This window comes from Falco biarmicus, chromosome Z (genome assembly GCF_023638135.1).
Source record: "Falco biarmicus isolate bFalBia1 chromosome Z, bFalBia1.pri, whole genome shotgun sequence".
NCBI lineage: Eukaryota > Metazoa > Chordata > Aves > Falconiformes > Falconidae > Falco > Falco biarmicus.
Genome location: NC_079311.1, coordinates 50,811,517 through 50,824,109, shown reverse-complemented (window position 1 = coordinate 50,824,109; position 12,593 = coordinate 50,811,517). Strand labels below are relative to the sequence as shown.

At 38.2% G+C, this 12,593-nt stretch overlaps 1 protein-coding gene across 1 annotated transcript in view; it reads left to right on the top strand.

Moving 5' to 3' along the window:
• CCDC171 (coiled-coil domain containing 171) overlaps nt 1-12,593 on the top strand; it is a 149,041-nt gene that overhangs the window by 103,837 nt on the left and 32,611 nt on the right. Inside the window, 1 exon segment of the mRNA XM_056324797.1 lies at nt 2,737-2,868. Within this exon segment, the coding sequence (XP_056180772.1) occupies nt 2,737-2,868 (132 nt within the window).

The window sequence follows — 12,593 nt, the reverse complement described above, 5'->3', positions numbered from 1 at the left end:
CACAGTATGTACCCAGTCTTTTGTTCTTATAATTTTTCCTGTATTTTTCAAAGGAAAACTAGCTTTGTGTTCTGTTTCTTAATATGCATGTGGGTAATGAGATTCACTCTTTATGATCTAACTACCTACAAACGTGAAAAGTTTTGGGTTTTTTTTTTTTTATTGTCAGTCTTCATATCAAATATCATACTCTTTAAGGCGCTAATGTGTAGTTTTCTGGTGCAGTGGCATTAACGACATATATTTACAACAATTGTCTTTTGCCTTTTTATTGTTCAGTGTCAGGCCCCGATACTGAAATGGAGAGTTTGAAACTAATAGGGTTAAAAGGACTTCCACTGTCTGTATTGTGTGTGTATTATACCTACATTGCTTATACATTGTTTTTTCCCCCGTAGTATTAGCAATCTGCTTTTGTACTTTGACACAGGGATTTCCCTTGTGAATTTTGTCACAGAAAAAAGAGAATCATCAATATCGCAGTTAAACTTGACTTTCAAAGCTAATAGTATCTCATTTGGGGGCTGAAATTTAATAAATTTTCTTTGATTCTGGGTGAGTTTTTAAACATCAAACAATGAATTGGCCAGGGTGCAGTAAAATATTTAGATCTATTGACTACAGTTCAGAAGGGTAGAAGGCAAAACACTGGTGGTTTGATGTTGATAAATTCTTAGTACCTTAATCCACATTAATGTTTTCTTTTATCTGTGTGCATACTGGCAGCAAAGACACTGAAAAGTTGGGATATATAAACTGTAAAAATGTAAATCAAGTGTATATATGTGCATGCATGTGTGTATATATCTGTGTATGTGTGTGTATTTAAAGTAACTCATTTTGTTATATTCAGCAAGGTTAACATCTGACCGGAATTACACATGCTGACAGAACACTCCAGAGAGAATGTTTGTTCCACAGGACTGTATATCCTGAACCTAGTGCACTGTGTGTGCAAAAAATGTGTAGAGGACCTTTCCTGTTATAAAAATTGCATCATAGTGCATATGTTTAGCAGCCACAGGTATTGACAGGAATTCTTTAGGTCAACTTGGGAAATGTAGGGCTGCCTATTTCCACAGAACAGAGCAACGAATAAAATAAAATCTTTTCTTCTTTGTATCAGTAGATTTATACGTGTGTACCTCTTTCAGAGTGGATTTCAATGGCTGTGCTATTACTTGAAGTATATTCACTCCTAATAAACGTTTTACAAAAATTATTTTTGTAAGTGGTTACAAAAAAGTAACCTGGGATTTAAAATGAATGGACGCATGTTTTAATTTGTTCGGTGAGTTATTTTGGGTGAGGGAGGCTCTCAGGAAAACTGAAATTTATGTGAAGTACTATTTAGCAAGTGGTGTGTCTGTTGATTTATATGGATTTGGTATATGCTTTAGTATCAGACTGTGTGTTGTTGTTAAAGACAGTAAATTGTTTTTGCAGTACTGGCTGTTGCTACTCAGCAGTTCCAGCCTGTGCCAAACGAATGGGTGACATCTCTTCGCTTGTACCAGTACCTATTTGTATGTGCGTCTGTCCGTCTGCGTTAGAATCTGATCTGACTGCTGGGATCTGCTGGAGGTGGACGCGATAGCGTTTGTGTTGAACAGCACGCAAAACGGGTGCGTGGCAGCGCCTGGTAACGCGCGCGCCGGCGGCGCGTCCGTGGGAGTTGGGTGTTCCGTGCGTGTCATGTCACACCCAGGCTGACGGACCCGTCGCGCGCGGCGGAAGCGTTGCCTTCGAACCCGCGGCCGCCCCGCGCGGAGCGCTGCGCACGCCGGCGGTGCTGACCGAGCGCGGCGCGGGTCGCCTCGCGCTGCCGGGAGCCGTACCTGCGCGCGTGCCTGCCCCGGGCGGCGCGGCCGCCGTTCCCGGCGCGGCCGGGAGGTGGCACTGTGACACCAACGGCCTCCGGCGCGCGCGCCGCTGGCAGCCGCGCGGCTGCTGCTCGGGGGTTTTGTTTTATCCTTTTCATTTCAGACTGCCTGCAAAACTAAATATCAAACCGTCTGAATTCACAGAAAATTGTAGCGCTTCCCGCGCCGGGTTGGCATAGATAGAAACTGTATAAAAGTAGATTAATACCAATGAATGCATTATTTCTTGTAGCGAGTCCCCAGGAAGAGACTTAGTGGCAGATTTGGGTTTGGTGTGGGTTTTTTTTTTTTGTTTTTTTTTTTTTTCCTCCTCCTGTTAATTGCAGAGCTACAGGTCGGTTTATTTTGCTTTGTTTGAGGATTATTCATTTTAATCTGTGTTTTGAATGATTTGATATTAAATGAACATTATTGCGGAGGACTGATATGATCTCCCTGCAGTTGTCAGAACTCACGTGCCAGCTTCTTGTTTGTATGATCACATGAACTTTTTAATTTCTTAGCTGCTGTTTGTTTGATCAGCGGTACAATTACTGTTTCTTTTCTTAAGAGCTTTTTACAGGGGATGGATCTGTGAAATGCATATACCAGGTGGGCTTGCGAGCCCTTACTGCCTCTTCTTTCCTCCTTATTTCAGACCAGAGGAAAGATGCTTTTTCTTCTTAACATTCTCACTCACCACTCTGAATTAGAGATTTATTTGCAACGAAAAATCAATTAGTCCTAAATTTATTCATGGATTTCAGGTCCAGCGATCAATGCAAGTCCACTCAGTGGGCTCAAGGGGACCCAGTTCATCCCAGTTAATGTGTCTGAAGGGGAATTACCATTGATGCTGTTTTTTTCCCTTTAGGTCAGAGATCAGACCTTCCTGTCACAGACTGCGGCAACCAGGAATGACTTCACCCTGCAGCTACCCAAACTGCACCTAGAGACCTTTGCAGTGGAAGGGCTGAAGGGCAGGCCAGAGGTGGTAGCATTTCAGGTTAGAGACTAAAATAATCCTGTTTCTTTTTTTGCTTTTTTTTGCATCTGAGATAGGACAAAAAGCTAGGTTGCTCAGAATGTGTGGAGAGCAAAATGCTTCAAAACTTCACAGTTAACAGTTGAAGGAGAAATAATTTCTATATATACTCTTGAACATAGTGTTGCAGAGATGATGTGAACTTTTAATTTTGCAGTTATAATATTAAATAACTGATGGGAATATAACCATGGGAAAATGCAAATACTATATTTGAAAATGAATATCATGGTATCCCACCCTCCTTTCCTCCTCCCCATAATTTAGGCAAGACAAATAAAATGGGGGGGGAGGGGGGGGGAGGGCAGGAGAGACAGGATTCTTATGCTGCTTCTTGGTTAGTATCAGATTTTTCCATATTACAGTTTTAGAAATAATAGTGTTTTTTGAGCATTCCTAATTTAAAAGAAACTGCTATTTGGAATACTTAAATGTAGAAACTATTTTGTTCATGTAAGTTTAAAGACCTGTATGTTTCCAAATACTAATTTCGTTAGGAAAAAAACAATGGAGAAAAAAAGAGAAATGAACTGAAAAGCTACATATTTTCAGCTCTGAAAATTGATTCTGTGTAAATGCCTCCTTACTGTTTTTAAGTTTGTCTGATACACAAACTATCACTTAAGTCTTTATAGCTGTTCGCAATGACTTAATTCTTGTGGTACGCTATTGCTAAAGGCAGAGCATTCAGTTTTCTCAATGAGAGAACGAAAGGCAGAGTACATGCTTTCATTGTGCTTTTCTATGTGAACCAGAGAGGAAGACTGGTCATGTAAAGTGCAAGGAATTCAGACAATGCAGGTAACTGCATAATGCGTGTACATATCTGTAGTAATCCTATTTAATTGTGGAGTTTCTGTTCAAGATGCAGTATATAATTGCAGGAACAGGGACACAACATCCAGCATTCAAGAAAGGCAGATTCTAAGCTGGACATTTCTCACTGTTGCCCTCTTGCATGCATGTATTTCAATATGATTAAGATTTAAATTATGTGGGTGTTATCGTATTTCCACAATAGAGTAGTAATTTGTAACACCTTGAGATCCCATGAACTTTAGTTAACACAGCTGTATGTCTCTAGTAGAGGGTAGAGTTGCAAATGTTTCCCCAGTACAGTGATGATCACTTTTAAGGCTGTGCAAAAGGTCCCACAGGCAGCGTCTTTTCAAAGAAGCCGCTGTGGAAATCACCAGCTTTTAAATACTGCTCTTTTAATTTGGTGGCCTATTCAATGGTAGCTGCCTTTGGGTTTTTGGGGGTGGGGTTTTTTTTTCTCTTTTCTGTTTTTTTTTTTTTTTTTTTTTTTTTGTCACATCCCAACTCCTGTTCTTTTTTGACCTCAGAATGACTGTTGAAGAATTTGCAAGACAGCCTATTCCTTCTTTCTTTCTAAGAAGATAAACAGAAGTATATAAAAAAATGCATTTCACATTTGTACGAAGTGCTGGTGCTGTAACTAATGCATAATAATGTGTGTGCTGTGTAGCTTACTAGTGGTGCAGTATTGTAAACATGCTTTTTGTTCACCTGACAGCTCCAATTTCACATGGTTACTCTGTACATACACGAACAGTGTCGGTGGTTCACAGTCTGTGTCACTGTGCAGTTCTTTTACTCCTTTCAATTTCCCTCTCCTTATCTCCAGTTACATACTGCCTGTTTGATAACTTTCCAACTATGTTACAGAGATTTTATAAAAAAAAAAAAAAATCCCTTTTATACCTAAGCCAGCTAACTGATGTTAATTTCAATGTATGCATATGCAAAACTATAGTAAGGGCAATTCTGCAGTCTTGAATGAAGTAAGCAGTTAGTAATCGCCTTATGGACACTTCTTATTAAAACCAGTGGAATTGTTTGTATGCATGGTGTCTATAACTGCTACTACTACATGTATTTTATAGTTTATCTGTGACAAGCACATTGCAGTTAAAGGCCTATTTTTCTTCAAATGTTAGACATAAGGAGTTTTTTTTCCATGTCTACATTTATAGTTTCTTTTATTGCATAAAAATTAAGGTCCTAAGTTAGTATGGTAGGGATGAAGCACTGACTGTTAGAACTATGAGTACTCACAGAAAATTGCATTGTTTTATTTTTATTATTCATGCATCCATTTTATAGTAGGTCGATGGAATTAATTAATAATAATTTTACATTCATTGGTTCAGTGTGTATCACTTCATCATATGAGATGAAGAAAAAAAGCTAGTATATTTGTATGTGTGTATGTGTCTGCATAGGTTATCTTCCAAATTTTTCAGAAAGCAAGTGGCTCTTAAAGGCTCTTTGAATGAAATCTACTATCCTTAATTTACTCGATGGGCTCAAACTTGTTTGGAATGTGGGAAGTCTTGGAATTTTTAAATTGCTGTTATCTCTATATGAATGTTTCTTGGGAAAAATATGCTTTATAGGAGACAAGTGCAAAAAAGGTTGTCATAATGAACTTGACTGTGAACTAAGCTATCAGAGATTTATTTTTTAGTGGCATACTTAATTAATTATCTTGTAAAACCAGAAGGTTGTTTTTTCTAGCAAATGGATCCAAGATTCCAAATACCATGAATGCTTACAGGGCTGATCAAACACACACAAATAAAAGCCCTGTCATTCCCAAACTAAATAATCGCTAAACTGTATAGGAAGTGGTGTGCATCTTTTGAAGAATGTGTTGTACACTCTGTTGTACACTCTAGTGATAGACCTTTAGATCATGAAATGAAATATTGAGACACAGAATTCTGTGTATCTTCTCCAAAGCCTGCACTTTATGTAATGGATATTAAATTGCAAAATTATGTAATAGATTGAAATGTAAGTTACTCAACAAGAATGTCCTTGTACGGAATTTCTTTTAAAGCCCCACCCATGTAGTGAAAGTATGACTTAATTTGTAGGCATTTGTTAAATTCTTGGAAACTGTAACAAGAATTACTATAAGGGTTTGAAAATGTCACTTGGGATAGTGTAATACGTAACGAGAAAAGTGCAGTATCTCCAAGAGTAAAATGATGAGTGCTATAACTTTTTAGTTTACTCTCACCTGGCATTTAATTGCTGTGAAGGATGTTATGTCACGGAGTTGTACTGTTTGTTACTTATGTTTGAAAATGGAAAATTAGTCTAAAGCACCTGAAACACATGAGAACAGGGTTTAAGGTGTACAGTTCTGGCTATGCCTTACTGTTCCCACTGAAGACAAAAACTGTGTGAAGCTTCCAATAAATACAGATTATAGGGGGGGAAAAAAAGCAACTGAAATAACATGGGATACCTAATTCTAGTAGTCCTGCTTGGCAGATGACTGTTGAAATTATAACCAGTAATGGTTATCAACTCTTTGTAAAATACAAAATTGAATTATGTTATGTCTTTAGGAAGAGGATGATGTTCTCTTAACTCTTTTCTGAAAGAGGTGATTGGCTTATAGAAAAAGAGGTCATTCCGAAGATTCATTCTGAATTGTCTCAAGTACTTTTACATCAAATCTGTAATTAATACTCATGGCAAGCAATTTGATCTAAAAAAAATGCATAAAGTCCCCAAATAAAGCCAATAAGGTTTAAACATTCATCTATAAATACTGAAGCATTGGTATACTATCACAATAAATTTCTTCTCTTTGAAGATGTAGATACAGAAAGGTAAGAAATGGTGTGAAAAAAACTCCTTGAAGCAAATTTAGGTACCTCAGAGTAGTTCTGCAATAGCTATAGGATGTGTAATACATACTTGATGTGTATGTCAAGTGCTTGATTCCCAAACAGGAAAAAGCTAACAACATACAAATCAGTGGCTTTGCCCTGTGTACGTAGGTTATGTTCTGTATCTACCGTTGCAGGTTGGTTTTACAGGAGGTACAGGAGCAGTTCAAAGAAAGCAAAGGAGCACTGTCTTTATGCAGGATGTTCTGGAAGTAGCAGATTTATTCAGGCACTGTCAGTGAAAAACAGTGACAACAGGAAACTAGCTGTGGTTGTCAGAATCACATCCACGGCATGTCCAGAAGATGTGCTAGGCCTGTGGGATCAGCCAGCCACTGCTGTTCACATGTGGCAGCTGCCTGCAGATGCGCAATTAGGGGAAGAGTAATAATCTTCTGTGTTATAGGGACTACCTTGACCTCTGTCTTCAAAGTCTCGATTTGTATATTTTATTAATTTGGCCTTATTAATTTGTGGTGGTGGCTTTTGGTCAGTATTTGGCATGGTGGGCCCCTTCCTCCTCTGATATCTGTTTGCTAAAGATATGATCTGTCTCGTGGATGTTGATTTGGAAGAGAACTGATATTCACAGATGAACTTGTGTTCCTGTTTTACAGGATTTATATGAATTAGAGAATCCAAATCGGCAAGTTTTATGAGTGACTTTAATGATGATGTGAATATTTAATGCGTTGACGTGGTGTATGAAAAAGCATATGTGAGGATGAGATTATAGGCCGGCTTCTGGTGTAAAAAGGGTGCGCATACATGTGTCTGTATTTGTCAATATTTGCAGGTCTTAGGAGAGAGCATTTCTTTGTGTGCTGCTTTTCACCTGAGATGTAAGATTGACCTGAATGTTGGAAATCACTTGCATATTAAGAAAATTTTAGTTTATTATAACTAAGGACTTGAGTATGCAGATCTGTGGTTTTGATTACTAATCTCTCCCTTGATTTTGAAAGGTACTATACACTTGTGGTGTGCTTTCTCTCTTCCAGGTGGGTTTGAGATGGATAGGGTTTCACTTTGTGTTGTCTGTGTCTCTCCTTCTCTTTTTGTCTCTCTTCTCTGCTATGTGCTCGCGTTCTCCGCTGCATGCTGTCTCTCTGCGTCTGTCCTATGTGCATACTCTCAACTGCATGTGTGCTCTCACTGCTGTGTGCACTGCTGCACGTGCACACGCGTTCTGCACCTCTTGCTCTCCCCCTCCCTGCCGTGCCAGCTGTCTCTGCTGTGTGCGTGCTCATGCTGTCCCTCAGTCCATCTCTGCCTGCTACTCTGCCTACGTCTCTCTGTCTCTGCCCCTCTCCCCTGCTACCTGTGCCTGTCTTTCCTACTCTGCCTCTGCCTCACTTGCACTGCCTCTCGCTCCCTTTCTGTCCCCACTGTCCCTCTGGCTCCCTCCCTCCCACCCCTCCCATCCTATGCTCCCTCTGTCTTGCTCTCCCTCTCCCTCTGTCTTCAGTATGTGTCCATCTGTTCATGTCGGTTTAGGAAGTCCACATGGGGTTTGTATGTGCTTCTTTGTGTTTCTCAGGTGTTTTTGAGGTAACCTGAAAGAAAAGTGCAGTAATAGCATAAAGGCTTGTAGGGGTAGTGATAAGATAGCCAAGGACTGACACGTCTTCAGTGTTAGTATATAATCATGATAAATTTATGAAGGGGTAGGTTTTTACCATTTATTTTATGTAAATTATGTATTCACGTATGATTTAGTCATGCATTATTTTATGGTCTTGTAGACCCACTTTTTCTAATTAATTGGCCAAACATAAAGGTAGTTTAAAATGTTAGGAGCTTCTTAATTTGCTTTTATTTTCACTTGTTCATTAATTCTAGATTTATGCTTGATAGATTAGAAAGTAAAAGCTATGCGGAATTCTGCTGATAATTTTTCTCAAAACAATAAACGCTTTCTCAATCTGATATTTACTTATCAGTAAAAAAGTTCTTACCAAATTGATGAAGCAAGTGGTTTCAAAGGTAACATTATAATTCTGTCATCGGATTTTATCCTCTGCATAGGGCAGATCTTTCAAACATAAGCCACTTCTGGTATGAAGACTTAATGGGATGAATTACTTGTGGAGCAGCTGCTTGAAAACTGAATTATTGCTATTTTAAATCTTGTACTTCTGCTTTGGAGCCTTTTTCTCTTAATTTTCTAAAGGTATGACTGTTAAAAGAACAAATAATTGTGTTTTTTTTCCCTTAATACCTAGTACTTCAGAAAGGAGAAATCATTTTAAGAAAGTCTTGAAGATAGTGCATTTGTATATACCTGCACCCAGCATGCACACACTTCTAGTGTTTCCTTTTTACTTCCACCATTTAACCCCCAGGAGGAAGTACCCATTTCCTCACAGAGGCTAGCACGCTGCCTCCAGTGCAATCAGGCTGCTGCTTCTAGTTGGGTAAAACTGGGTCTTCATTCTCCAGGATTTCAACAGCTGCTATCAACGGCACCTGGGCCGTTGTCTCCCCCTCTTTTCTCCTCCTCTCCAAAAGGACTGCTTTCCCACCTAGCATCAAAGTGTGCTGCTTCTGGACCATCCGTGAGCCTGCCTTCAAATATACTGTGTAAAGAGAGAAGTGATTCTTTATTAATGTAACGATACTTTGCACTTGCACCTTGAGTTGAAATACTTATAAATAAGTGTTCTGAACTCATTAGAGTGGGATGACACCTCTTGCAACCCTGACCTTTTGCGAACTTCAGTTTGTCAAAAATAAAGTTGGTGCAGGGCTGAAGAAACAATGATTAACAGCAAAGTGAAATCTGAATAACCAGACTGAAAAGACATAACACGAAGAACTCTAATTTATAATCTCCTTGCATATGTTCAGCTGGTACCTGGAGTCATGTCTCCACATAGGTTGTATCATGGTGATAGATATTTAAAAGCCGTTTTAGCATAGTTTATTTTAACTAGAATTCCTTTACAACATAACATTAATGTGTGTTAGCAAAACACAATTAAAAACAAAAAATGAGGCACCTTCAAAATGCCAGTGATATTAGAAATTTGCCTTCTATAATTTGAGTTTCACATGCCTCCTCCTTTCTGTGGGTTAACTGTGTTCCCAACTTCCCCTCTTCTTCACAGCATTTATTTTAGCAGTCTTTTTTTCCCCTGCCCTGTATGGGTTTTTATTGTGCTCTCTCCTTTCCTCGTTTCTCCCCTACTTATCATTAGTCCCTTTCCTTTGCTTCCTCAACCACCCTTTCACATTTTTGTTCCTTGAACAGAGACTATATGAAGAACCATTCTCAGAAGGCTTTGTAGTTAGCTGGTACACTGATTGCACCCCAACCCTGTTAAGTCTTTGGCACTGTGGGACCGTTAATACCAAAGTCAGTGTCTGTAATCACCAATTAATCAATTACTGAAAGCTGTCTCTTTATGTCTGTGAAACTACTAATTCTTGTCCAGCCTTTTTCATAAGCATTATTAGTTTTGTAAAAACTTTTCAGTTAAGATCTGCTGCTGATTATCTTGAATGCCAAAGTTAGTATATAATCATTTAACCTTTCAGTAACCTTTCTTAATGGAAAATTTTCTTTCTTGACCCTGTCAAGCAATCATGTAACTATCTGCCTTTGCCCACTCAGACTTTTTCATACATTTGTATCTATTGCATGTGGGTAATCTCCGATGAATGATCTGTGCTGTTATGCAAGAAAGTTCTTTAAAGACTGCAAAGTATGATCTTGATTCACCAACTTTATTAAGTTTTGCTTCTGCTTGTAATCCTGGGATGGGTTTTCTTTTCCAGCTGGTTACCAGGTTGCTGCATCTTATAGCAGGAAGCATCTTTCCTGACTTCTAGTCACTAATCTTTTATGAGAAAAATTACTCGAGTCATGGTAATCTCAGTATGTACCCAAAGCTGCTTCAGTGAATAAAGGCAGACTCTCAAGTGCTGTAACTACAAAAATAAAGCATTGTTCAATAACACAAAATAACAAACGTAGTTTTCACAGCACCTTGTTTGTTAGACAGTTTTTCTTACTTCAGAAATACTGTGTTTCAGAGCTGCATGGGATTATCTTTGGCAGTGTATATAGAAAAGGAGTAATTTTACCAGATAACCACTGCATAACTTGGATGTGACGGTGTTGTTTGATACTGTGTGCAGTGGGTACTGTTGTAACACAGATAAACCCATTCAGAAGCACAGATAAACCCATTCAGAAGCATAGCTGTTCAACTGTTGATACTTGTGTGGGTTAAAAAATGAATTAGTGAAGTGAATACCATGAAGGATTAGGAATTATCTGTGGTCTAACTTTTTTTATAGTGGTTCTTTTAATTTCAAAAGCTAAGAAGTGCTGAGCAAGTGAGTCTAAGCAATAGGAGTTAATAAGGCAATAGACTTTATTACACAAGTGTCTTAGTAGCAGAAACAGATTAAAAGTATTTTCTATTCTTAATTACATTTAAACTAAAAAAGAAACTTCTTCAAATGCTGAACCTTTTGTTTAGCCTTTTTTCACTTTATTGCTTAGTAGTCCATTATTATAAAACATTTCTGTATCTGTTACTCATATTGATAGCTTACAGAGCAAGAAAAAAATTATTAAATAATGCACTATATTAATGCAAGAATTTTGTAATGGGATCAAGGGAGACATTTCTGCCCAGATACTACATTTGGTAGTCCTTGTATTAAAGACCTGGAAGAGGAAGGGTTATCTACAACTTGAGCGAGTTTATTATGGCTTAGTGATTTGCTGACTGATTTCATTTGCTGTCAGTTAAGGCTCTCTTAATGTCAGCTTTCTTTGCATAATACCTTGAAATAAAGACTGATGAAGTTTTTCAGATTGATGCCGCTTACATAAACTGACCTTGATTTGCCCTTCTGCATGACAGTATAAGTGACAGCAGTTAGATGAAAATACAGCAATGAATATGCAACTTAAGGATTAAGAAAAACACAGTAAACCTTTCAGAATATAAAACCAGGCACAAAAAACCAGGCTGTTCTGTTAATTCCACAGTTGTCCTATATTGAAGAAGTGGACTGGAATAGCATGTGAAGTGGTATACCACTGAAGTGAAATTTGAAGAGGACGATTTTTGAAAGTATTAAAAATGAACCTGTTTTTTACCAAATTTTATCAGTTTGCCACTAACTCATTTTGGGTTGTGTTTTTTTTTTTTTTTTTTTTTTTTTTTTTTTTAAGGGAGGAGTGTGTAAATCGTGGCTTAGAAATTCATATATGTGATTACCTGTGAATTTTGTGTTTTACATAGTTATTGTCTTGCAGGAATCGTAATGAACTATTTAGAAGCTGTTGTCTTGATTTTCAGTAACTGAATTGATTGATGGTGTAGTGGTATGTGCTGCTAGAATCCTAAGGTCACAAGTTCCAGCACTTATATTGGACTGTGGAAAGCATAAATTCTGACGATTGATAAGGTTTATTGCTGTAGGTGTTGCAGGACAAATATGCTTGAAGTAGGGCACTCATTTTTAATGAATAGTCGTCCATTGCAGTACACAATTTCATTATAGTCTCATTATGGTTGCCTTCCGTTAGAAGCAAAAAGGTGGTAAGGAATTAGGGAGTGGGGAGAAAATGGAGAGGGCTGGAGGATGCTAAAGAAATGGGAAGAGGGTGAACGTGGAACTATTTTTTAAACCTTAATAGTAGGGATACGCAGCCTGCAAGTTGGCAAGCTTACCTACAAAGGACTGAGTCTTCCATGGCTTTTAAAAAGTTAATATCCATGGGAAAATCACCATTTGTTTATCCTCTTGGAACCTTCATAGAACTTCAGAGTTCTTTGGATTGCTTCCACACCATGATCTTTTTTGACAAAAGTGCAGATTTAAAGTAAAGATCAAGAGGGAACAGTCACCCCTTCCACCTGTGGGGCAAACTTGCAATGCCCATTTAATGCCTGAAGGCTATATTTTAGTTTTGACCTTTGACAGATTGTGTGTTCTTTTCCAATACCAGCA